Source organism: Nyctibius grandis, chromosome 1 (assembly GCF_013368605.1).
Source record: "Nyctibius grandis isolate bNycGra1 chromosome 1, bNycGra1.pri, whole genome shotgun sequence".
NCBI lineage: Eukaryota > Metazoa > Chordata > Aves > Nyctibiiformes > Nyctibiidae > Nyctibius > Nyctibius grandis.
The window spans coordinates 111,932,125-111,959,332 of record NC_090658.1 but is presented as its reverse complement, the minus strand read 5'-3'; the positions used below and the strand labels follow the sequence as shown (position 1 = coordinate 111,959,332).

The 27,208-nt window shown below is 37.4% G+C and overlaps 1 protein-coding gene across 4 annotated transcripts in view; it reads left to right on the top strand.

Moving 5' to 3' along the window:
* Positions 1-27,208, top strand: part of MYT1L (myelin transcription factor 1 like) — a 129,381-nt gene that overhangs the window by 37,266 nt on the left and 64,907 nt on the right. For 3 of the 4 annotated variants that reach the window (XM_068395869.1, XM_068395857.1, XM_068395846.1), the window contains exons 5-9: positions 8,446-9,417; positions 13,948-14,082; positions 16,614-16,704; positions 19,010-19,117; positions 22,295-22,506. In XM_068395869.1, coding sequence (XP_068251970.1) covers positions 8,446-9,417; positions 13,948-14,082; positions 16,614-16,704; positions 19,010-19,117; positions 22,295-22,506 — 1,518 coding nt within the window. Of the gene's footprint in view, positions 1-8,445; positions 9,424-13,947; positions 14,083-16,613; positions 16,705-19,009; positions 19,118-22,294; positions 22,507-27,208 lie in introns of all 4 variants that reach the window. The other variant, XM_068395838.1, reaches the window with a different exon arrangement.

Sequence of the window (27,208 nt, the reverse complement as noted above, 5' to 3'; positions counted from 1 at the left end):
TATATGTGTTCTTGACTGACTGGAGTAGCATGGTTAAAAGAATAGATTTCCATTTGCCTTACTTGTTTCTTCTGAAGCTACGGTTAATAGTGTGCTTCCATTGATCCCAACTTACAGATTCTCCTGCCTTGTTCCCCATCTCTTCACTCACAGTAATCAGAGACTACATCTATGTGAGTGAATAAAACAGACTGTAGTCTACTCATTTAACACTGAGTTCAACAGTTGCATGACTTGAGTCCATACAGCTAAGCTTTTACCTTCCAAAATAGGATCACCACATTCAAACTGCTTCTTGGGAATGGTCCCTAACCAGCACCTCTGCACTGTGCCTGGTATGGATGAAGCCTAGGGCTTCACTAAGAGTTTAGCAGTATGAATAATCACATGCCACTGCTTGGTTTGGTATTCTGTCCCTAATTGGTTTATACTAAAATGGCTATAACCAAACAAGCAAAGCACCCTTTGTATTTACTTTCTCCTTATTCTACAGAGTATTACTCAGCCTTCACTGTCACGAAAAGATGTGAAATGAGGGAAATGTAGATGAAGAAGCTGGATGAGGGGATAAGGAAAAAAGGAAGAAACTCCCTAACAAAAAGCTTTACATTTCAAATGAAGTCTGGCAGTTGTGCACATAGCAGTCTTTGTCCTTCCAGATCCCTTGGCACTGAACTCATTGAGCAGACAGAAAGAGAGACAGGAAGAAGAAATTTCAAGGATATTATATTTAGCAGTTCCTCATCCTCCAGAACGGTAGTGATGTGTGCCTCTCTCCCCTCTGCCAGTCAGGTCAGAGTATTACCAAAGCACAAACAGGCTTCCTTTGATAGTCAAACACAACTAAAAATAAGTAATTAAACTTATAATGGAGATCAGACTCATCTGATAATGTATAACTCACTCCATATAACTCATGCAATCACAAGCATCTATCCCATCCAAAGCATCCATACTACCCCATCCACACGAACCTTTCCTTATATAACTTTTTCTCTGTCCGCAACCTGAAGATAGCTCCTTTTGGGCAGCTACTTCATTCCTTCCTCCCTGCAATTCCTACTATGTCATACTAAAGATATTGTTGAATTTCAGCAAGGAGCAATTGGAAAGTTCTGACTAAAAGCAATTGGGATAGGATTCATCCCATCAGTTTCATTTATAACCGATCAAGTTTAATAGTCATTTTTAGGGAATAATTCAGCCAGTCTGCTTTAGATACCTAGCTTAGGATGAGATAAATCACATCCCAGGATGCGTGTTATTTTCCATGGCCTGTAAATGGAGTCTAGATGTCTAGTTCATATGGAGGCTTGTTCAATATGGACATCTGCATTGAGTCAGAGATCTGAATTGAAACAGCTAGTGAAAAGGGATTATGTATCCCTATATTAACAGTTTCCAACTTTTCTTTCTCAAAGATTTGTATGTGAGAAAGAAAATGTTAGTTTATGAACTGAAAATGTGTTCTTCAGGCTGCATCCTTTGCAAAGCAATGATCATGGAGAGGAATATAGGTAGGGGTCACTGTCTCCTAAACATCCTTTGGAGTAGCCTCATGAGAAGCTCCATATCAAGAGCTGTCTGAGTGGGTGTTCTCCCATCAGTACAGCTGGTCCTCTGCTCCCCTGCTGCCTTCCTGCTGTATCTCAGTATCTGGAGAATAGCTTTGACTTCCTCATTGCCTGCTGCCCTGCTGAGCTGTGGAAACCTGAGAGAAAACAAGAAACTATCATACTCCACTGACTCATTATAGGGCTATGAGACAGAATATCTCCCCTTTCTCGTATAGACTTCCTGGGGAGAAAAAGTAGGATGAAATGAATACCAACCATCAGCTAAAGCCGTCTCATTATCTGCCCAGACAGAAGTCAGGTTAAAAGAGTTAAGGGCTGCCTGAACCTGATTCTCAAAGAAGCGTGGACCAGATGGGGATGACTGGCTAAATTGTACTGCCCTGGCAAGCGCCGCATATCCACTTTGGATCACAGGTATTCTCAGCAAGTTCCTCCTCAAACCTAAACATATGCCTTCATACCAAATATTGCAGATATTGCAAACCAAACAAGCAAGCTTCATACCAACCAGGACTGTATCTAAAGGGATGCCTGTAGGTAACTGAAAGTATTTTCTGCTTTCTCTGTGGTGGAAAAAGAAATCCCCAGCATATTCATTGCCTTTTGACATTTTGGAGATAATGTTTGGCTGTCAGGACGAAAGGACTGGAGATTGTAACCAGAAGGCTGCAGAAAGTGATTATTCCCCTTTATTCAGCACTTATAGTATTGTATGTGGAGCACTAGATCCAGTTTTGGGCTCATCAGTACAAGAAAGTATTGAAATACTGGAGTCCAGTGGTGAACAAGCAAGATGATTAAAGAGCTGGAGCACACGATGTACAAAGAGAGACTGAGAAAAAAGGGTTTGTTCACTGTGAGGAGGAGAAAGCTAAGAGGAGATCTTATTCCTGTCTTCGGCTTCTTATGTGGAGGGTAGAGAGAAAATGGAGGCGTACATTGACAGAATAAGAGGCAACAGACACAAACTGTAATAAAAGAAATTCCATTTAGAAATGAGGAAGGAATTTTTCACCATGAGGATGGTCAAACACTGGAACAGATTTCCTGGAGATGCTGTGGTATCTCCATCCTGGACTATACTCAAAACTGGACTGTCAGGACAGTGCCCTGAGAATCTGCTCTAAGCTGGCCACTTTTTTGAGCAAGGTTTGGACTAGATAGCCTCCAGAGGTCCCTTCCAACCTCAGCTACTCCATGATCCCATGGCAGCAGTGCAGTGCAATGTGAGATGGCATGTGAGATGCTCCAAGATCAAAGAAACGCAAGCAGCACCTTGTGGTGAAAAGACAAAATCTTAAACAGAGCATATTGGCTTGAGTCAGAATCTAGATAATTTTTAAGAAGCCGTTGCAGTCTGTCATTTGAAGCAAAATTACCACAGTCACGATCTTGCCAGAGGAGCTGTCAGATATCTTCAGATCCTTTTCCAAAACTGTACGGATACAGGTAGCTCTTAGGGACTTACAGTACAAAAACATGGATGGATAACAAATGACCTCATTTTAAAAAATATATGTCATTTCCATTCTTCTGGATTATTTGATGCTCTCTCTTTATCTAAATTCCTGCCTGATTCAATGATATTAATAGGAATAACCCAAGTAAGAACATCTATATTCTTACAATATAACATTATTCTTACATTATAACAATATGTGAATATTTGTAGCTTAGGATGATATTCATGCAGGTCTGACATAGGCAGAAGCATAATAAGAGGCTGTAAGGATGGCATAAGCAAAGAAAAATTAGTATTTCAGAGCATTGATTATATACAAACACCTGTGCATTTAGATGAGAATACACTGATTTGCACAGAAAACTAAATTTTCAAAAATGCTGCTATGCCAAAATAATTTATTAATATTCATTGTTTCTGTTTAAAATGTATTTTAATAGCAAAAAGAAGAAAAATGTGTGAACAGTTATCTTTTTCTTTTGACTTTCATTAGGTAATATAAGGTTCATAAAGCAATCAACTACTGTAAAAACAAATTGCTTGGGTCTTTACCTGAACTACTTGCAGTGTAAAAGGACTTCAGGAACTTTTGCAGAGAGGAAGAAAGAATTGCTCGTGGTCAACTTCAGTGTTCAGTGTGTCCCTGAACTAGGCATATTCAAAGGCTTGGGCTCTGATCCAAATCCCATGTCAATAGGAGTGTTCAGACTTTTAGAGGCCTTTCTTAGGCCCTTAGAGCGTTACACATGTGCTCTATTTCTTCAGTGTGGAGCGGAGAAGTTGTTGAGAGCTCACTGAGTTTTCCACCTCTTCAGTTTCCTTACTCATAAGATTTTTCCAGAGAAGGTGGCAATGTACAACCAACCTCCTGCCCCATACGATGCTGTAACTTTCTAAGATTTGGGATTCGTTTGTGCTAACATTGGTTTGCTAAATATTTCTCATAGGCCAGCTATCATAGATTGCAATGTAGAGATGTATGCTTGCACCTCACTTTACAGCTTAGAGGGAGAAAAATGGTGTCACTGTAGTATAATCTGCTGAGCACTTAGGAACTGACAAGTGGCAACAGCAAGAGCAGTAAAGTGTTTTAAAATAGGCAGTGCTGCCTGGGTAATGAAACCATCCATCTGGGCAGGAAGCCTGTATGACCACATATAGGTCCAGCTCGTTAGCCATCATGTTTTCCTATGCTTGGGAGAAAATTAGTGATATGATACATGGACCACAGATTTGGAAAGTTGTTTCTAAAGTCTTTGGCCTTTGGTAGGAATGTAGGTGCTATTACTGAAGTATCATTGCCTCTCTCTGCAGAATCTCTCAAACTAAATGCTATATATTTTCTTTTTCAAAAAAGAAGGTGCTGTTTTGCATGACTCCCTACACTAAAAACAGCAAGCCATTTCTTCTGCCAAAAAATTGTTTAAATATGGATGTGATTGGAATAAAGGGAGGAAGCAATCAAAGACGTAGAGGCTGTAGTGCTTATTCCCCAATGACTCCTTGTATGACATGGAAAGAGTCACTCAACTTCTCTGTGTCTCAATTTCCCATCTGTAAAATGGGTTTAAAATACCTACCTCACAGGGGTGTTGTGAGGCTTTTTAAAATAATGTTTGTAAAGTGCTTTGAGATCCTTGGATGAAAGGTGCAATAAGAAATCAAATTATTCACTTTTTTTAGTGAAATACAAGAGTGCACTTCTGTTGAGATGGCTAAAGACTTCCAGCTCTTTATAGCTATTCCACATACTCTTCACTCTAATTTCCCTCCTGTCATTTGTTATATCTGCCAAGAGTTAAAAAGAATAAATTTTGCAATCAAAAATACCTAATTGCATACTATTGTGCGGATGAGGGCTAAAATAATCTGATATTCTTTTTGAACTGTGTTGCATATTCCTCGTCCACGCAACCCTAAAGCTAACAGAAAAAGGATATATAACTTTGTTCGCTCTTCACCTAAACTGGCTAACTTGTTTCTTTTTGAGACAAACTCAGCCTCTTTGCCAAATAAAAAATCTGCAATTTGGGTCAATGGTTAAAATACTTATGTAAGGGGTAGAGTAGGTGTTTTAGTCCTATATGCTTTGCAGTCATTTAGCAAATAGTCTTTAAGCAGCACAGTGTAAAGGTAGTTATCAAGTTAACGGTTAAATCTTAGGAAGCATAGAAATGTGAAACGAAAGCAAGATTAGATTTTACAGAGCTGAATCAAAGAAAAGGCACGTAGGTTCATGCAGAGCTGCTAGGCTAACGTACTTTCCAGAAGGCCCTTAACTATTACACAAACTAATTCAGTACTTAAAATTTCAGTTTAATAAAGAGGTGGCACAGGGACTTCACTAGAGCAGGCTTAGCGTCCAACAGACTGTCATTGAGGAGATGACATATTATACATAAATATCCTTTTCATTAAAATAAACTGCTGCATGGAGATAAGAAACATGAGCAAAATAGTTGTTAAAGGAAATGGATGCAAGAAAAAGCTAAAAATTAAAAGAGGAGGAATGAAACTTGATTAAAATATTTTGTTTTCGTGACTCTCTTATCCAGGATTCATGCTTTACACTTTCTTCTCCTCCACCACCTTTTTTTCTTCTTCTTTTTAGGGTTGAACAGGCAGGAGAACTGGAAAGGATATAACCAAACAAACAGAATAATTATAGTTATATGTATATATATATATATATACACATATATATACATATAGTTATATGTATATATATATATATATATATGTAATTATAGTTACAGCTTTCACCCAGCTTCACCTACTCAAAAGGAATTTATATGTCTTCACTCATACAGTACGTGATACGTATTTTGACTTTTCACTGTCGTGGAGGCAAAGTATAACATATTCCTCCCATTGGTGATAGTTTACATGACTGTCATTCATGTAAAAACAAACACAAAACCTCTTTTTTAAAAAACAAACCCAGAAACTTTTCACAGTTGGCCTAGAATAGTCACTGCGTACCTGAACAGTTCTCTGGATGGATTGAGAAAATACGTTTTTTTCCTACTCTTTATTTCAGTACCCTGCTAGAGCTAGATTTGTACTGATTTCACCAGTGTTTGTAGATATCTCATCCTAAACTTGAAGGCATTGGCAATTTTGGAGCTATAGCTCACTGCTTCTTTAATTACTTTGATGTTCTTTCTGCTACGTCTGACTGTCCGTCAGACGTAGTTACAAGAAGCACCCCATAAAAGCAGCAGTTTCTACTGAACAGTTTTCTTGGCATCAGGTTTTATCCTTAATATTTAAATTAATATGGGATTTGTTTGTACATTTCACTTTAGAAAATTATTATTAGTGTATCAAAACATTTGCCTTTCAAATAGCACAAACTAATTATCCAGTCATTCAAGATGGAAATTTTTCAGATAGGAAGTATAAGTGGCATCCCTTATTTTTACACTGAAAATTTGATACTCTCGTATACTTAGTTTTTGAGGGACTGAAACATAAATATGAATTATGATTATCTTGAGAACAACAGCAACTAAAATAAAACTGCCTTTGATGACAAATAGGTAACCCACAATTGACATGAAGTATCTTGTCATGTAAAAATACTATACATCCTTCCCTATTAATTATCTTCCCACTGTATTCAAGTACATAATATATATATAATATAATATTTTACCATTAAAGCTTTTTTTTTGCTAGACGTAGCCTACTCATGTGTCGGTTCTGCTGCTTAACTACAGCCTACTATCATCCCAGGATCCCTAACCACTGTGTAGAAGGAATACTATCTTGTGGCTGAAATATTAATTATTGTGCTGTTGAGCTTTGTATTTAAAACCCTGATTTATTATCTTGTCCACTGACATAAAAATTATTTTTATGAAAAATTATTTCCTATCATCAAAATGTTAGTGTACAAGCCACCTACTACCTGAAACTTCCCACTTTGGTTTGTTTAATCCAAAACATAAAAGTCACACTTTAGAAGATCCTACATACTTAGGTGTACCAGTATTGAAAATACATCTGAGCTGAAAAGATGCTATCAGAAGTTGATGGACTAGCTCTTGAGCAGGTGTTAATTGTCCTAGCTCTGCTGGTTTCTTTCAATTTGCACCAGATGAAAAACTGGCCTAGCATGTCAATGTAATGACAGATTTAGGAACTTTCTTTTCCAGTTGTGATGCAAAACATTTAAATATTGCTTGAGTAGCTGATTATCAAAATATAATTCATGAGACGTTCATTAGTGAATAATGATGAATGTATATCTGTTTTAAGAATGGGTCTAAGAGTGATGTAACTGCTGAGTGAACATGAGATGTCAGAAAGTGCTCTCTGGGTGATGTTCATCTGACCACATATGGATATCTTTAAGGTAGGCATCTACTCCGAGACTCTTTGTTGTCAGAGAAACAGGCACTTCTAGTAGTTATTAATTTTATTCTCAAGAAGATATCTTAACCAGATCAGGTGGACTGTATCCTTAAAGTGTCTGTTTCTTTTACTAAGGATGGGAACATTGAATAGCTTACTCGGATATAGATGCCTTCCTTGCTCATGTCTAAAGTTAGGTGACATGAATCTCACTCTCAGGGCCTAACATTGGCTTCATCTTATTAAGTTGTCCCTCTATTATTCAACAGTTACTAAAACAAAGCTAAGTAAAATGTGGAAACTCTGCACTATTATGTTACAATATACAGGACAGTAGATTTCAGCCCTATCATACATGTATGACCATATAATTTGGGCTAGCGTATTTACTTAAAATTATAAGGGATTTTGATTGCTGCTGATGGATCCACTAAGTAAAATGCCATTTTGATCTGTGGATGTAGTTATTGGTTATCTAGTGTTAATGGTGTGTATGGTGTTAAAAAAGTGACAATTTCCCACTTGGTGTATATTCTTTCTCTTCTGATGAATGGCGTTCATCAGTAAGAGAATAAATCCAGTAGTACTCACTCCTTTGCCATCTACCATATATACAGGAAATACAGGAGTGAGAGAAGTTGGAAACCTAGGCGATTATGTCTTATTAGTAATATGATTGTAATAAACCCCATAAAACTGTAAATATAGAAGTGAAAGGAGAAACATAAGTATTTATGCCATAATATTTGGCGGTAGTAGTAATTAGCATTTTGATTGAGGTACTGTGAAAGCATTTTTCTGAGCAGTTCTGTGAAAGAAATTCATGTGAATAGCAAAGAAACAAAAATAGCCTTATGGGCTATAGCAAAATTCACTTCACATGGGCCTTAGTGTTATAAAATTGCTGTATGATTAACAGTATTTGACATGCAGTTTGTTTTCTGTCCATGCAATTGCAACAACAGTTCCAATTGTAGCCACTTTTTTCTTTTCTTTTTCTTTTTCTTTCTTTCTTTGTTTCTTTCTTTGTTTCTGTTTTTTATGCAGAAGACCATCAAATGAATTGTCACAATACTCGAATAATGCAAGACACAGAAAAAGACGATAACAATAATGATGAGTATGATAATTACGATGAACTGGTGGCCAAGTCATTGTTAAATCTTGGCAAAATTGCCGAGGATGCAGCATACAGAGCCAGGACAGAATCAGAAATGAACAGCAATACATCTAATAGTCTGGAAGATGATAGTGACAAAAATGAAAATATTGGTCGGAAAAGTGAGCTGAGTTTAGATTTAGACAGTGATGTTGTTAGGGAAACAGTGGACTCCCTTAAACTATTAGCACAAGGACATGGTGTAGTGCTTTCAGAAAACATTAATGACAGAAATTATGCAGACAATACTTCACAGCAAGATAATAGGAATATGAACTATGTAATGCTAGGGAAGCCTGTGAACAATGGACTTACGGAAAAAATGGTGGAGGAGAGTGATGAAGAGGTGTGTCTCAGCAGTTTGGAGTGCTTAAGGAACCAGTGTTTTGATCTGGCTAGGAAACTCAGTGAGACAAACCCACAGGAAAGAAATCAACAGCAAAACATGAACACTCGTCAGCATGTCAGGCAAGAAGATGACTTCCAAGGAAGAACACCAGACCGGAATTACTCTGATATGATGAACCTAATGAGGCTTGAAGAACAGTTGAGCCCCAGATCTAGGACTTTTTCTAGCTGTGCAAAGGAGGATGGTTGTCATGAAAGAGACGATGATACCACCTCTATTACTTCAGATAGGTCTGAAGAAGTGTTTGATATGACAAAAGGTAACTTAACCCTGCTTGAGAAAGCAATTGCTTTGGAAACTGAGAGAGCAAAAGCCATGAGAGAAAAAATGGCAGTGGAAGCTGGAAGGAGGGATAATATGAGATCATTTGAGGAACAGTCTCCAAGACACCTTTCTGGAGATGACAGGAAGCCTAAACCCAGTGACGGCCATGTCAAAAAGCCATATTATGGTAAAGGTAATATTTCTATATACCGTATGCTATGTCATGAGAAAGTGTGAGCGAACGTGTTAAGTTTTGCATAGATTTCTGTAATGAAGTTGTTAATTCTACAAAATGGGAACTTTATTTAAATTGTAGTAGTATGGCATGATTGTAAAATAGCATCATGCTGCGATTATAAAATAAAAGAATTCATTCTGCAGTGTTAGAAATATGTACAGTATTTCAGTGGATATCTTTTGGCTAAATTAAAAAAATAACTTTTCAGGGAAACAAAACAAATAAGAGATCATGTTGAAAGAGGCAAAGATTTTTCTCAAGTTTTTAATATATTTCATAGTATTAATTAAAAAACAATGAAGAGAATTACATTGCAAACTATATTGGGGAGTGGGGTTTTATGTAGCAGGTACTCAATCAGCTATGAAGTGCATATTTTACAGATTGGATTGGGTAGGTGGCATCATGATTTATAAAATTATCATCAAATGACAGTTATTGATGAAGCCCCGCCCATCTAAAATGTAGAATTGCCTGATAGAAATTGAACAGTATCAGAATGACCGATAACATAAGATAGCGGCAGTGACTGCACATTAATTATCTTAAGATAGTAAGGTAATGGAAACCATTTGCTATGCAAGGCATGGTGTGGCCTGGGCTGAGATCAATAGCAATTTCTTTCTTATGTGCATTCCACTTCACTGGTTTCATTCCATTGTGGAAACAGTTAAGGTGCTGCCTTGACCATAATTCAATACAAAAGAAAAGAAAAAAGAAAAAAAAAAGAACAGGCTAAAGGTTACCTTTAGAATGCCTTTTAATTTGTGGGATTATCATGGTGATGGTGTCTTTATATTACCACACCCCTCTTCAACTTGTCTACATCTGTACACGTAGGGCCGTGTTGTATAAAGTGTTCAATACCTCCTGAGACTCATTGAACACCCCTGATTCCCATTGACTTTAGTGGAAGTTGAGGTCGTGGTATTTCTTGGAAGATGCTAAGCAGGGACTGTGTTCATCTTATATTTGTTGTAAAAATATTTGGTTTCCTTTCTACAACTGAGATGGTGGGCATTTTTCTTCTTTTTATAAATCCCTGTTTTGAAATAGTAATACCCTAAGATCTGCCTGTGGCAGTCAGGTAGGCAGACATCTTAGTCCAAGAAGGTTTTGCTCTTTTTTTACACGCCTTAAAGAGAAGTAATGACCAGTCTTTTAGAAAAGCATGGAAATTACTGATGTCAAACACTCTTCTGCAATGTATTTTAGTGAAGTTTTGTTTGTTTTAAGCAAAAATATATGGTCCAGTGAGTGCTGTAGTAACTTTGGGTATTTGGGGAAGACAACTTTAGTTAGTGTATTACTGCATAGCCATGTGGATGTTGTGCTAACTGTTGTTCGCATATGACCTATTGTAGGTACATTCCCTTTGAATATATGTCTGTAATAAAACCACAGAAAACATGGCAAACCAATATTAATTTTTTTAAGAGCTTTTTAACTCTGGTTTTGTCCAGCCCTTCCAGTCCATGTATGCCTGGGAAAGCATTTCTGCATATAGATCTGCTGTCTCCAAAAAGACTACATAATTTCTGAAAGGAACAAAAGTATGGACTTCCTATTTAAGTAAATTCTACAGCTTCTTTGAACCATCTGATCTCTTGGGTGCTGCAGGCTGAACTGATAATAGGTCCAAACCCCAGCCAGGGACTAAATATTGTGGTACTTTGGACCAAGAAACTTTGTGGAGAGGATCGTTCTATGCTTTTTTAATAAAGGAAGAAAAAAAATTATTCCTTCCTTACTTTAAAAAAACGTAGGAAATATTCTGGTAGTTGAGAGAGGACGCTTTAAGTAAGATAATTGCTTATATAATTTGTTCTCAGCTCACAGATTATCTTTCAAATTGTCCTGGAAGAGACACCCACAGAGATGTACGATATGGTTAAGTGGAACCTTTTTGGGTATGCAAGTTTGCGGTGAGAACTACCTCCTGGCTTCAAGAGGTCTGCTTTCAGAGATCACTGAAACAATTGTTAAGGGACCACTAACCATTTTTTTTCCTGCCATTTAAAGCCTTCTAAACAGGCTTTCTTCTGAAATTTATGAATTTTAAAACCTTTTGAGTCCTCTGACATCCTTCACTCAGGCAATACTCCCATTGTGGCAAGGAGTGAGGAAAGGTTACAGAATTAAATAAAACGATGCAATATTTCTCCCAAATAGCAGAAAAGGATTTACAGAAGAGTATCCCGTGTTTTGTGTAAAGCTGTGGAAAGTTTAGTCAAGTGTCTTCCATTAAAAGCAATGGGAAATTGTGCAAGTATGGTTTTATGCAAGTTTTGAAATCATTAAGAATAGTGTACAGCATCTTTTCTGACTCATCAGACCATAAGGGCTCTTAAGGATCTGATACATGCTATAACTTTATAGCATAGACTTGAATACAGCGGAGGATTTGCTTGACACTGTAGGATGTAAGTGTCCGGATCCTCAGCTGCTCTAAATTAGAATACCTTCATTGACTTTGGCGAAGTTCTGATGAAATGGAGTAGCTAAAGTTCCTCTAGTTTAAAGTGTCTAAAAAGCCATTATGGTCTAATAATCATCTACATTTTTTGCAGTCCTTGAATATTGTTATATTTACATTATTTATATTTCATTTACATTACTTATTCACTTACCTAATACTTTTACACATCCCAAAGTACTTGACATGAAAAGTTGCTTAGAGTTGTGTATGTGTGTAGCTGTGGGCTTGCTGTTCTAGTGGTCTCAGCACAGGCCTATCTGGCAGGAATTCAAATCCCTCCTCTGACATTTAACTCCTTCTGTGGCCTTGGGTTTACCTTCTTGATCTCTTTGCTTCAATTTCCTGTCATATAAGATTATGGTATTTCCAGGAGTGTTGTGATAACTGTATAGCACTTTGGAGATAGATTTGTACGTGTATTTATCATTAAAGAGCATGAAACAGAGAACTATTCTGCAGTCAACATGCAGGTTAAGTAAAATAAAACTTTCATAATTAGGGATTGCGTTTTCAAAAGACAAGGTTTAAGTATCATATTAAAATTTAAGAATGGATTTAAGACCTGGAGAGTCATTACAATGAGCTAAAGAATTTCTCTAAAATGAAGGTGTTTTGGAAGAACTTGGGATGTAGAAGTACATATATATATAAAAGCTACCAGAGAGAAATCAAGGAAAAATAAGTCCACAACTGAATGTGAACTCTGGATTGTATTGATTCATGCTGAAAAAAATGGGTTGTATGTGAGGTTCTGCAAGTACTGAAATTTCCACTGATTGTACTGAGGGTTGCATTTGTTGAAGCTGGGATGGAATTTAATGTAAGACTTAATGGAAAACAAGTAGCAAAATCTTTATTTTCCAGAGATGAAAGCATAACTACTGAAGCAGAGTAATGACAAGAGCAGCATAAAATACTTAAATGAGGGTAGCTGAGATTGGGTATTGAAAAGAGAGTGGACTAAAAAAGTGGAAGAGGGATGTTGACTGATCTTGAGCCAAAATGGTAGCAGTTAGAGTACTCTGAATTTTATTACTTTAATACTAATATGAAAATCAGCAGTAGTCTCCAAAATCTGGCAACTGTGGTCAAGGTGATAAGTTGTAATTTGTATCATATGCTGGGCTGGAAGGGTGGGGGTGTTATTTTACAGATATTCTGTTAAAGGAAAAAAGCTGATGAAGTATGTGAGAAAGTTCTAGTTCAGGATTAATCTCACCAGCAGTTCCACTACATTATTGGCAGAAAACTTTATTTTGTTGAAAAAAAAGTCTATTTAGACTTTTCATTGATTTGTAGACAGAAAGTCCAACATTCTAAAAGATCGTTAACCTTTTAAGCATGTGAATATTCAAGCATTATATATGCATGTTTTTAACAGCCCAGATTTACACAGCAAGTGATACTTTCAGTAATTCTGATTACAGTGTTTACCCCACCATAATTTATTGAAGAGAAAGGAATCTTTACATAATTTCTACCACTTCATAAGGAATTTAAATAAAACAAGAGTAATCTCCTCAGTGAGCCTTAGAAAAGGGATTTATTTGTGCTGAATCATTGAATCATTATGCTAAAGAGCTGGGTTTGCTACTGTCAGGACACTGAACTTCTATGACAGTACATTTGCAGACCTTAATACATCAGGCAAATAAGAATGTAAAGAAGGGAAACTCCAACTAAACAGTTTCCAAATGACCTTACACCCTTGAGCTGATGCTTGCCAGCAGAACATTGATTGACAATGGTATGGCTTTGCTATAAAAAGGTCACTTTCCAGTCACTGTGAATGGATATTGCTGTGATCATAGGAGCCTGCAGTCTGAAAAGAAGATAACGGGATAAAAGTGACAGAACTGTGTTAAGAAGTAGAAGGTGTTTTTTTTTTCTTCTAGTTTTCATAAGAACATTTACCAAAGAGTAAATTACGTGATTAAATGAACCTTCTTACAGAAATGTGAAAAGCGTCATTCACTTGACACATTTGTTGTAAATTATAGATCCCTCAAGAACAGAAAAGAAAGAGAGCAAATGTCCTACCCCTGGGTGTGATGGAACTGGCCATGTAACGGGGCTTTACCCCCATCACCGCAGTTTGTCAGGATGCCCACACAAAGATAGGGTCCCTCCAGAAAGTAAGTTCACATTGTTTCATGGAAACTGGGGATAAAACTACAAAGATTTTTCTAGCATGCTTTTAAAACCTTTTATTTAAAAAATTAATTTCATTTTTCAGTATGGTTTGTCTCAACTTAGTCAACTGTTCTGTGTTATACTTTTTCCTTTATTCCATCATTTCCATTCTCTACTAACTTTTACACTAAAAGAACAACTTTTAAAGCTGTATTCTTTGATTTTAAGAATGCTAGGTTATTCTTAAACAGATGTATTCAGTCAACAGAGAAAAAAGGTTTTTCAGACGATGTGCACTGCTTTTACTTCTGCGTGCTGATGTCACATCAACCGTCCCTCTTGCCTTGTACAGGAATAATTGTACTTGAAAAACTTGCAACTCTTTTCCTTTGTTCTTGTTGTGTCTTAAACAAAGATTATATTTAAGTTATATTATTAAAAATAACAATATGGCTGTTTACTTAGTTATACAGCTCAGGATTTTGAGTAATATTCCCCTGTCAGTCACATGGGTGGAATTTCCTGCTGTGTCAGCGGATTCTCTGTGAAGGAGATTCACCCATATGAGCTCACGGGTGTTCACCTGAAGGCAGAGGGCTCCATTTCTGGAAGTCACCTCCTTGGCTGGTGGAATCGACATAGTTCTGCTGAAGGTAATTGCCCTATGCTGATTTACACCAGGCAAGTGTCTAGCTAAGATCCAGTCCTCTTTCACACCAATTTTGAAATAGAGTTATTCCATTGAAGCCTATGGACCTAAAATCCCCGCTGTCCATCAGCACTTATAGACCTAACCTCAATGGATTTACAACAGCCTAAAGGAAACATTATAAAGACAATCAGGGATAAAATGGTCCCCAGTTTCCAAAGGAACATAGATTCTGAAGGATAGGAAAATAGAAGTAGATTAGCACACCAAGAGTGGCAGACATAAAAAGTCTCCTCTTTCATGGTAGAGTGGTTTCTTCCAGAAGTAAAGTAATGAGGAAGTGCTTTACGAAACTTTGCGTAGCTTGGTTGGTCTCTGAATACAGTAGAACAAATAGAGTAATTTCTCTGCTTTGCAAGACCCTGTAATTTTCTGAAACACAAATATTTATTCACGTGCTCAAAGTTTTCTTGTTTTTACAAATGGTAAATAAAAGGTTCTTTAGAAGAATTTGTAAATCAAAGAAGAATATAGCTTTAAACTGTTTGCATGCTCTTGTACCTACTAAAATGAAAAAGGTGAGCTCATCTTTTTGTTTTTTTCCTGTGATGTTGGCCTTGTGAAGCATGTTTCAAGAACAGCTTTGTATAGTAGGAATTTCAGAGTAAAGCTTTTGCATCTATACACATTTTAGTATACTGATGATGGGGTGATGATGATGGGTATCTTTTAATCAGTATACATGGTTAAATTCTCGAGTCTCTGAACAGCTTTTATTCAGTTCTTAACTCAGTCAAGGAATTTACTGATTTTATTAAATCTTTTTTTTGAGTGAGAACTGAATACAGGCTTCCAGACTAGTTCTTGTATGAGAAAAACAGAACTTTGCAAGGGTTGGCTGGCCTTTTTCCATAGAGTGATGTACTGCCATCCAGCTCTGAGACATGGATTCAGATATGTCTCACATCATACAAAACTCTTTAGTGTTACCAAAAACTTCTTGATAATTTGGCACTTCATAGCATGAACTTTAGGATTTAGAGGGGTGCTGCTCTGAGCAGCCTTGTGAGTAAGTTTTCCATCCAGCTTGCAATGGATGCAGATGTAAATCAGTTTACTTGCTTAAGCTTGTACCACTTTTTTTTTCTACATTTTTTTTTTCCCCGCCATCTTTTGATTTTTTAAGTGCTTATTTTTAGTTTTCAGTCTTTTGAAAAAAATTATATCCATTGCAATTTTCACATCCGTAGGAATATAAGAAAAAATGAAAGGACCAGTTCTGCTCGTCATATAGATATGAATGATATATCTGTGTGGAAGTGGGCAGAACTGGCCCTTACTCAATTGGGCTGTCTTACAGTTAGGGTTAAATTCTGTTTCGGGTTGTATTGAGGTGTGTTTCAAATAATTCACTGATCTACCAGTATAACTTGAGAGCAGATTTTCAGCTCTCGAGTTTGATACTGTGGGTATAAAGCTATGCATTATGAATGCGTACATTTTCTGAAAGACTTTTGCTAGTTCATAATTTTGTATTGGACTGATGCTAGCTCACACTTTACTGTTGAGCTGATCCTTGCTCAGTTTTTTTGTATGAAGAAGATGTCGGAAGTCTTCTGCTCCACTGTTGCACCAGAGATGCATTTGTTTATAGGTTCTGTAACCTCCATAACTTTCACTGTTGCCCTGTGTTAATTAGCATAGGGTCACAATACTTACTTCCCTCATCAGGCTTTATTGGTTATGTGTGTCACGTGTATTTTGAGGAATGCTGGTTGTTAATGAATCCTGCTTTGTTGTAAAATGGTTTCATATATACTGGGATTTGATTTTTTTTTTTCTTGTTTTCATACTCTGCTGTTTTCTCTTACTCTCCTTGTCAAGTTCTTGCCATGCATGAAAATGTTCTTAAGTGTCCTACACCAGGCTGCACAGGCCGGGGCCACGTAAATAGCAACAGGAATTCCCACCGAAGGTAAGGATGCCGTCACTGGACGCCAATCTAGAGGGAACAGTGCCTCCAAACTGCAGCCCTTCTAGCAGTCCATTGGCGGGGGGGCGTGAGTGTGTGTGTGTTGTTGTTTTGTTCTTAAGATTGACAGATGGTGCTTTGTGTGCTTTATCCATTTTAAAGAGTAACATTTATTCATGTATTTTCTGAGGAGGACGAGTGTGCATTTGCTTCAGTATGGATGAATTGATCCACAGAAGACATTTTAAGCATCCTTTAGCTTTTTGGGTGGATTTTTTTCTTTTTGTTTCGATATTAGCTGAACAGCAGTGGTACGAAACAAATGGTATGACTCCTTGAGCATATGTTGCGGGGAGAAGGGTCTGCCAACATCAGCAGGACTAGGGCAGAGTTGTTGTTCTCACACTTCACTCTCTTCAGGGATTATCTTATAGTGCATGAAAAAATCCACTCTACACTTAAAAATGATTTTTTTAATACATGACACATGGCATCTAAGTACACAGACATTATAAGAGTTAGCTTTCCTACTGACCACAGTCTCCACCCCAAAGTCCTTATTCAGCTAAAACCGAATGAGAATTTTGCCTATTTAAGAAACATTATGAAAATGTCTCATTAAATTTAAAAATGAGAAGTCAGAAATGTTAGATGTAAATATTCTAGCCAAACAAAAGAAGATCAATAAAAAAAAGCTACTGCTCTACAGTTTCCTAAGATTAGTAACGTAAACTTACAGAAAGGATGCCATTGCCTATTAAATTCTGTCAAACAAATAACAAAATTATCAAAATGTTACTGTAATTTTTAGTACGTGTCATAATTTTCCCACAGAACAAGATCTTGCTTATTTCTTTACAACTTTAAAAAAAAACAGGAAATGAGGGTAAGAGGGTAAAAGGAACTATGCGAGGTTCCTATTACTGAATTCCTTTTTTTACTGTTAATTGTAGCATGAAGTCTTAAAGGACTACACAGGTACTGGACGTTCCATCTTAGCAAGCTCTGGCTTACTAGAGCCCCTCAGATTAAGTGCATGTCTCCTGGGAGACTCTTGTGGGTACCAATCCATCTGCAATAAGCTCTGGTACCCCTTTCTTCTCTGCAGTGATGCTGCCAGTAGATGCAGCAAAAACCTCTGAGAAGTCTTTATGGGAATTACTGCTGCTTGAAGCAGCATTCACTTCTGGTTGAATATCTACTAGAATATTTGAGGTCTCTGAAGAAGAGCATGTCAGTGGAGCGCAGCTGCCCTCTGGCATGACTCCAAAACCGCACAGAGCCCCGTCACCCCTCTGCAGAACTAGGGCAGCGAGGGAGGGCTGTGGGGAGCAGTCTGCAGTCTGTGCTCACCTCTTTCTGCAGCTTTTGGGGCATTTTGCTTGCTTCACTTTTTTTTGTTCTTTTTTTCTCCCTTATTTCCTGTACAGAAGGGAACATCTGGGAATGCACTCATTTGCCTTTCATTTTAATTTCTTTCCCTGTGGAGAACACAGAGAGCTGCAGTCACATAAGCACGCAATAGACTATGACAAGGAAAGGACCCCCTCCATTGTCAGGTCACAGGTTTTTACAGCTTCACTACGAGCACCATCTGCTGGCATCAATATATCTATTTTTCCCTGTTCTAAACCTTTTCCAGAAGAATCAGGCTTATTATTGTCACTTCAATAGTAGTTCAGCATTTGCAAATTTAATTGAATTTCAATTCAAGTGCAGAAGTACTTTTCATGTTACATCATATACTAGTAGAAAACATACTTTAGAGGCTGAAATTCATGAACAAACACTAAGTATAACATAGTTGAGATGTAGACTTAGAGACCCAAAGCAAACTTTGCACTCATTTATAATCCTTGCAAAAAGATTGGAGTTAATGGAGGTGAATGAGCTGTGAAGCAGTGCAAGATTTGGCCTATACGGTGTTGTCATTTAATCATCTTCAGGAGCCATGTCACTGGCAACATTTGTAGATGCATAAAGGTCACAAGTCTGCTAGCAGAGCTGCACAGTAGATTCCAGTTTATATTCTCCTCTCCTATTGGTATGTTCACTGGCTGACATCCATGAATAATCTACCCATGTACAGTCAGAGAAGAAGAGCAGATGTAAGATCTACCATGCAACTTTGAAAGCAGAAGAAGGGAAGTCTATTCTAGAAAAAATACGTATGACCAAAAGGCTTTTGGAAACTTTTCCTTTAGATTCTTCCTGATGCTGGCTAAGGAGGAGAAGGAGTAATTCGATCAGTGCTATAATGTGAAACTACGCAGGACAAGACAATTAAATTTCCTTTCTGTAATTGCAGCCTCTCTGGATGTCCTATTGCTGCAGCAGAGAAACTGGCTAAAGCTCAAGAGAAGCATCAGAACTGTGATGTGTCAAAATCAAACCAGGCATCAGATCGGGTTTTAAGGTATTAGAAATCACTATAATACTTATTATTATGCAGAATTCATCACACATTCACCTACTCTGAGAATTTATATTTATATATGTTGTATATACATATATATTTCCTTTAAAGAAGAGTTAGAATTAGGGCTTCTGGATCCAATTCTCACAGTGTATATTTCCCACTCAATTTACATGGGGGAGGGTGGGTAATTATTTTGGCAAATACATGTAAAGCTGAAAAGCTCATTTTTGTCTTAGGCATTGTTTGGTGTAAAGATGACTGCTGGAGTGCAAAGTCTAAGAACAATGTGAAAAAAGTTGGTATCTTTTGGGAATAAACTAATATTTACCGGTAAGTCTTGGTTTTTTCAGCAGGCTTTTACTAGTAAATATCAGTTTAAATTAAACCAGAAGCCCTATTTACATTACCAAACTGGTAGTACACCTTCTGGCAGGACACTTGGAAAAATGTCAGGTATAGTTTAGATTCCAAAATAAGGCTAGGCTTAGTTCTTTGTCTCTGTTCCCCCACTCACTGCCAGGAAGGATGGAAAGAGAGAAAAATTGTCCTAAATTTTCATACAGGAAGGACCTTGAACCAGTTTGACATAATATACCCCTTATCTTCATCCATATAGGATTCTGCATTTATCCAAAGCTGTATCCAGCTTTGTGCTGTTGTCTGCTCTTCTGAGATACGTGGGTGGAAAAAATATTATTGCTAAGGAGCTGAAGTGTGAAGGATACATGTAAAAGAACTAGACTTCTGCATGACTGTACCAGCCTTATTCTGATGATGCCCCAAGAGCTGCAGAATTTCTCCATGGATACTGCGATCTCTGTGGGATGGGATAGGTACATCCCTCCCAGCTGCCTCGAAGAGCCGCAAATTTAGTTCCCAGAAATTCCTACTTATCCCATAGGTTTCTTAGTATTTAGCTGTCTTCTAGATTAAGAATCTGATAGAGCTGCTTAAAATGAAAGTTTTCTACTGTATTATCAACATCATTCTTTGAATATCCTCTTAAAACTTCATCTAATCTTGATGGTCTTTTCGAAAACCAGTCTTTCCATAGAGCTAAGAACACAGAATTGTGGTTCGTATCTACAGAAGGTTTTTTGTTGTTCCTGGTGACTTTGTTTTCCTTCTTCATATTGTTTTTGATGGGCTTTATCTTAACTGCCCCTAATTCAGATTGTACAATTTTTCATACATCATCCCAGACAGTTTTCTTAGAGAAGGGTTCTTCAAAACCTATTAATAAAGAACACCCTTTGAGGGAATAACACAGTTTCTCACTTGATGGAAAAAGGCAGATTGAAAATGCAGTGGCTTTTGCCACTGCACATTAGAGGGAAGCCGCTGAAGTCAGATGCCATACAAAGAAAGCAAGCGCTCAAAAGCATCATCTGGTTTGCTGGCAAACTCCCGAGGAATTGCACTGCAATCTTAACTTTGCTTGTGAGTCGGATTTTATAGACAACTCAAATAATGCTTTCATCTTGTCTCCTGCTTCCCTTTTACCTTTAAGTCATTGAAGTATTTAAGATGAAGAACTTGGGAGCTATTTATAATATTTGCATGCAGGCAACTGATGGGCAGACAGAGATGTTCTAAGAGTAAATCTTGAAAATTTGTCTTCATCCCGGTTTCCATCCCACTTGCATTTAAAATTTCTTACTTAAAAAGACATCAAATTCATAGGACTTCTGTTCCACAGAAATTTTGGATTTGCATTGAATGTACAGGATCTGAATTGCATTTTTTTTAGCTAAATATAGATTATCTTGAGACAGGATCACAATATTATTCATATCAGCTCATTGTATAAATGAGCCCACTATATTTTGTGTGGAAGAAGTGTCTAAACGAATGAGCATACATAAATCAAAGGGAATAGTATGACTAATATGATTTCTTGGGTAATCTTTACATAAATATCCTGAGTAAAGTCTATGAAAATGAATTAATTCAGAAAAACATAATATTCAAAACCTATTTCTTACAAATTACGTATTTCAATCACATTCCATTTTGTCAGTCAGCATGATGATACTTCTAGTCTTGACTGAATTTATGTTCCTGTGAATGTTCCTTCCATTTCCTCGGGTTATAGATGCAGTAAAGAAAAAAAAAAGAAAAATAAAAAAGACTTGATTATATGATTCTTGATTCCAGCAGAAGCACCTCAAATGTGCTGTTCATCATCTTTACCTCCTGCTAAACTCAGTAGGTAGACATGCAGCACTGTGTAGCAGTTGCTCCCTCTGACCCAGTCATATAACACTTTCTTATATAGGTAAGGTTTGGAGGATCTGACCTTCATTTACTTGCTTTGAGAGCTGATGAATTCCGTGTCCACATGCAGAAGACAGTGTGACAGTGGAGGAGTTCACTACAGCATTCTTTCACTGAGATTTCACAAGTTTCTCCAATAGACGAATGAGATCAGTCAGGGCTTCTTGTGACTATCCTCCCTGATTCTAAACAAAAGAGAAATTTAGCTCACACAGTTTTATTCTGTATTCATTCGCAGGACCTTCCTTGAGGTGTGTATCTGTGTATCAGGAATCTCAGCTCCTGCCAGAACCTTGCAATTAAGGGTGAGCAGGACCTGCAAGGCAGCAGCTCAAAGTCAACAGAGATTGTGAGACTCCTGTGTATTTCTCAAGATGAACATGGATTTGTATATTGAGGGATGAAACAGGACTACCTCCTTTGGAAAGCATACAGGAAAACAGCATACAACTCTGTTGAAAGAAATTCAGAGGAAACTCCATTAAATGGAGCTTCCAGTGCTATTTTTTCTTTTTGACATTTAAAGGAATTTGTCCAAACTTCTTCTGTCAGTCTTCTTGCCCCTCTTCAATTCACCTCCCAAAAGAGAAAATGTTTGCTATGTGATGCAATTACATGGGGAAGGGGAACCCCTGAAGTATTTTAAAACAGAATTTTAAAATACTTTTAGCTACAGGGTACATTTAGTGGTATTAGAATTAATTTTGTCTAGGCTTTGTTCAAGAAAATAAATATTGTTTGTCTGCTGAAAATAACCAAACTAAGCAAATGCAATAATATATTGCTGTCTCTTGAGTACAAGAAATAACTAAGATTTTCTAATCTGAACTATAAAGTATGCACAGACAGAGTAAACTGAACTGCATCTAACAAACTTTACATATCTTTAATTTCTAGGCCCATGTGCTTTGTTAAGCAATTGGAGATCCCTCAGTATGGCTACAGAAACAATGTCCCCACCACCACACCCCGCTCCAACTTGGCCAAGGAACTAGAGAAATACTCTAAGACTACGTTTGAATATAACAGTTATGACAACCATGCCTATGGCAAGAGAGCCATAGCTCCCAAGGTGCAATCCAGGGATATATCCCCCAAAGGATATGATGGTAGGAGGTGCACACTCTTATACATGAGAGACAAGTTTGCAGTTAATCTTGTTGTTGTATATGTACACATCATACAAATAAGACATGTTTTCATGTTCATATAGTATTATGAGGAATGCTGTCATGTGTAAGTTATTTTAAAGGCCTTTTTTGAAAAGCGTTGTTTTATACGGTGCTTGCTTCAGGATTATTGCACTGGCAAAAGAACATCTCCAACTGTTAAGCTCCTGGGATGTGCTGAGATCGCAGTAAAAGCTAAGTAAGAGAGCTGGTCCTTATTGCTATCTGGGAGACCTGGCCTCAAGGGTCACATTAGGATTCTCGCTTCCGTGTGGTAGTTCAGGTAACCCGTAAAGATAACCTACTTGCTCTGTGGGGATATGGAAGTAGAAAACCTGGATCTCATTGCACTTCAGAAGTCACTGGTACTTACTTAATGAGGCATTTCTGCTCATTTTGTCCTCATGAATACACGTGTTGGATTCTCTGGAAAACCTAACATAAGTAGCATGTTTAGGAGTAGGCTGAAAGTGGCTTCAGTTCAGGAGAAGACAATGGAAGGGGTCTGTCAGGCAAGAGGATTTCTATTAGGGGAGAAAAATAAACTGCAGGATAAAGAACGAGGATTTGGATTGTAGCATCAGGAATTTTTCAGAGCAATACAATTATATGTGTAAATATATATGTGTCTGTATATATATATATAAAACCAAACTGTGCTTTTGTGTTTTCTTTTCTTTTTGTTCTTTTTTTGAATGTTAACAGTTTATTTTTTGGTTAAAATATTTGATACTACTCACTGACTACCGCAGGAAATTTCAGGCAGGTGTCAGATTTTTGTTTAGGAAAACAGAAATAAATATACTGTGTAGAACAACGTATGCTGTTGCCTGAACACAGACTCTGACGTTCAAAAGTAGGTAAGTGGAGAAAGGGAAAATTGCTACAGCTCTTGCCTTCGTATTTCTGATATTTTGGGTATTTTGCTTTCTCATAGAATCAACAGGCATGTTCTTGCACTATAGCAGAAAAGAGAAGGGTTGTGAAAGGCAACATATTTTAGAGTAAAAGTGCCCTTTTTTCTTCTCTCATACAGTCATCTTGTTTGCCTGTATCAGAATAAGGGCTTGAACATTATTAAAGGTAAAGCACTAACTCTAACTGTGGTTAGAAAGCTGATGAATGTACACTAATAGAAAGTAAATGAGATATTAACTGTTGTGTATATGCTCTGTCTACTCTTGCAGAAAGGAAAGAATCAGAGTATTGCTGAGGATCCTGTGGACATGCATATTTTCAGAACAAATTACTGATGCTTAAGCAGCTGATACATACTTTTCTCATTTGAGATCCCTTTTCAGCAAATAATTACAAACTCCACTTTTTTCCCCAAATCACCAGAACTTGAAAATACATGTAACATCAAACACAGGTATAACAGTGGCCTTAAATAATGAAAGGCTGGGGTGATATAGGTCACTGTCTTTATGCACAGTCATCTTCCTTTGATATAAATAGGAATTTTACTTGGAGATAAGATTGGGACTAGGTTGCTTCACTGTGAGCCAGAGAGGACTGAGGGACACTGTAGACCTGTGATTCATGCTGGTACAGCAAGTATAGGTGGTTCTTGTGTACTCAGAACAGCTGAAGCCCATTGTAGCTGAAGCAGGTGGTTTGCCAAACGAAGGCTAATTCCTTGCGGATTTGTTCCATACACCTGGCTCTACAGGAGACGGCACATGCTGTACCTGGTTCCAAGTGATGTGTGTGCTGTTTGGCCAGACAGACATGCCAACATGGTCCCAGAGATGGGACCTAATTCGAGTTTTTCTTTGTACCCTATCAGTGATTTTCATGAAACCTTTAGGATTCACATCTCTCTGATATTCCATAAGCACTCCAGCATGTTTGGCTTTAATTGGCAAAGGATTTTGAAGTTCCTCAGGAAAATCAGCTAAATACTTAGAACGACGAAGTGAAATCCTGGGCACACAGAAATCAGTCAATGTTTTGGCACTGACTTTCAATGGGACAAGGATTTTCCTGACAATTATTGTAACTGAATAGGAAGAGATTTCAGGAAGAGGCTCTTCACTTAAAAGAGCCACTTTTCCTCAAGAAACTTTGCAGTATTTCTAGGTGATTTAATATTTGGGTGTAAAAAAAATTATTAATTATTGCTACTAAAGCCATTATGGAGGTACAGAGTGCACACCTATTATGTATGTCAGCAAGCACATTTACATAAAAGCAGATTTAGTTCTGAAAACTCATCCTGAAAAAGTAAGCCTGAGGTTTTGGGGGAACTTACAAGTAAACAGCACTTTAGTTTTTCTGACTATATGAGACAAATAGTCTAAGAATCTGAAAATTCAATAACTTCATGTCTCAATCCTTTTTTAATTGTAAACTAGCACTGTATTTTCGTCATCAGAGAAAGGGATTATATGTTCAGTAAGTGTATGGTTGTAACTGACGTGAACATAAATAGCTCCTTTGGATTGTTTTCTTGTTTTTTTTTCCAATAAACTTTAGTAAAAACCAAACAGGAAATTGATACTTTGTATTGTGGGGTAGGATGCTCTGATAATTCTTGAGAAATCTTGTGTTTGTGGGCTTGTTTTTCTTTTAAAACCAGTTTCATAGTGTATTCAATGTTGAGCTTGTGGTATACAGCAGCAGAGATAAGAACAGCTGGACACAGAAGGCAGAGAAGACAGCAACCCTTTCAGTTGCTCAGGTGATGGAAGGAGCTCTTCTCATCCCACCAGTAGGACTGGACCCTTCCGTCAAAACACTGAGAAAGTGTTAGGAGTGGGATTCATCTGACCATATCTAGACTTCATAATGTCAACACCTACATCTGAGCTTGTCACCCCTTTCAGACTCAAGGAGAAAGACAGATACCTGTCTGTATCCAGCAATTCATCTCCTCCTGAACTGGTCAGGTGAATCATTGCCTGAAAGTTCCTATTTTTTTCCACTGCCTATAGAGGAAGCCTGTAATGACTAGGTCAGATATCTGAAGTTAGGTGAGATAAATCTCTTATTGTGCAAGACAGAAAAATTGTTGAAACTGTAATTAATTACACAGCATATTCAGTGTTTAGGCAATACTGGGGATGAGGGTGCCTGGGCAGAATTTAATTCCACTCCAAATATCTTACTTTGGTCCTTTATGTTGTTGGGATCTCTCCCATTCCTCCATTATTAATTAGCAAGAGGAGCCTATAGACTTAGAGAGGTTATTTTTAATCAGCCCCCAGGCATTCCTGACGGGAGGCCAGTATGGGTATGTAGCTGGTTAAACCTGTGTCTGTTGTTTAACGGGATAGGTGTCCTCCACTTTGGTTTCACTCCAGATCACAAAGCATAGGGAGGACTGCAGAGTTTCCAAAACCTGGTGCCACAGAGTTGAGCAACATAGCAAGCAGAATTATCTGGTATTGAAACAATGCATCTTGCCCTTTGTTAGAGATCTACTTGATTTAGTTCATTATAAATTGGTGATATTTGTTCCTCCTGAAAAGCTAATGTGAAATGAGCAGTCTGGGTTCTGTGACTCATCTTAAAATGTACAGCTATAGTAAAGTTAAAATAACCATGGCCATTTCTCTCTAAGTGAATTTTGCTTAAATTATTGGTAATCTGAAAGCTAATAATTGCGTAGCATGCTTATAGCACTTTACATCTTCAAAGTGTTTTGCAAGTGAATCACAACACAACTAAATTTTAGAAGCAACTTTCTATTTATAGGGAAAATGAATTCGAGGGATAATATAGTTTGACCAAGGCCACAGAGGAGTCCATATCAGAGCCTGCATGAGTTTATGATGGTTAGTCTTATGTATAAAGCTGCCTCTTTCCCTCCCTTTCTTTAGCACACCTTCTCATACATATGATTTCCCATGTAGTATGTCTCTTATGTATGTATAAATGTGACCTGCTATAACAAGACTAATATTTTTTACAAGTGACAGAAGTCTTATATGTTCATACGAATGTTGAAAAGTATTTCTAATTTGACAAGTTCAGTGGTACAGGGTGCTTGCTGTGTTAACACAGTACAAACTGAATTATTCAATTATTTCCTTCCTTAAGTATAGGAAAATTCTTGTGTGTCTTGGATACCATTACAAAGTAACAATGGATAAATGATGAATTTTTAATGACCACCACTGACTACTATATTAATATTGAAACTCTTGAGAAATAGTTCACAGGTTTATTATTAGTGGATACCCTGCTAGAGTAGTTCTACTGTGTGTTCAAAACAAAGAAATGTGATGGATGTTTAGCATTCACTTCACTTAAAAAAAAATCACACCCTGTGCATTATGTGGCTTTCCTGAGAAAACTCCATCTGTTATGAATTAAGTGAAACACTATTTCCTTTACAGTAAAAATAATGCCATGATTTTTTTCAGTTTTGTAGAGAAAGGAGGATGACATAAGCTCTAGCAGAGATATTTTCCTTTCAGATTCTTCTTTTGAACCCTGCCTGCCTACCAAAGCAGCCTGTAGTTCACAAATGGGCCGTGCTCATGGGAGCAGATTATTATATGTATGTCTGCTCAGACAAATACACCTGAAGAGTCTGGCATTTAAATGGAGCCCATCACGGAAGAGCTCTAGCTAGGGCCTGACCTTCTTTTGTATAGCTCTCTAAATCAGCATGCTAGTTGGTTATTGTTATAGT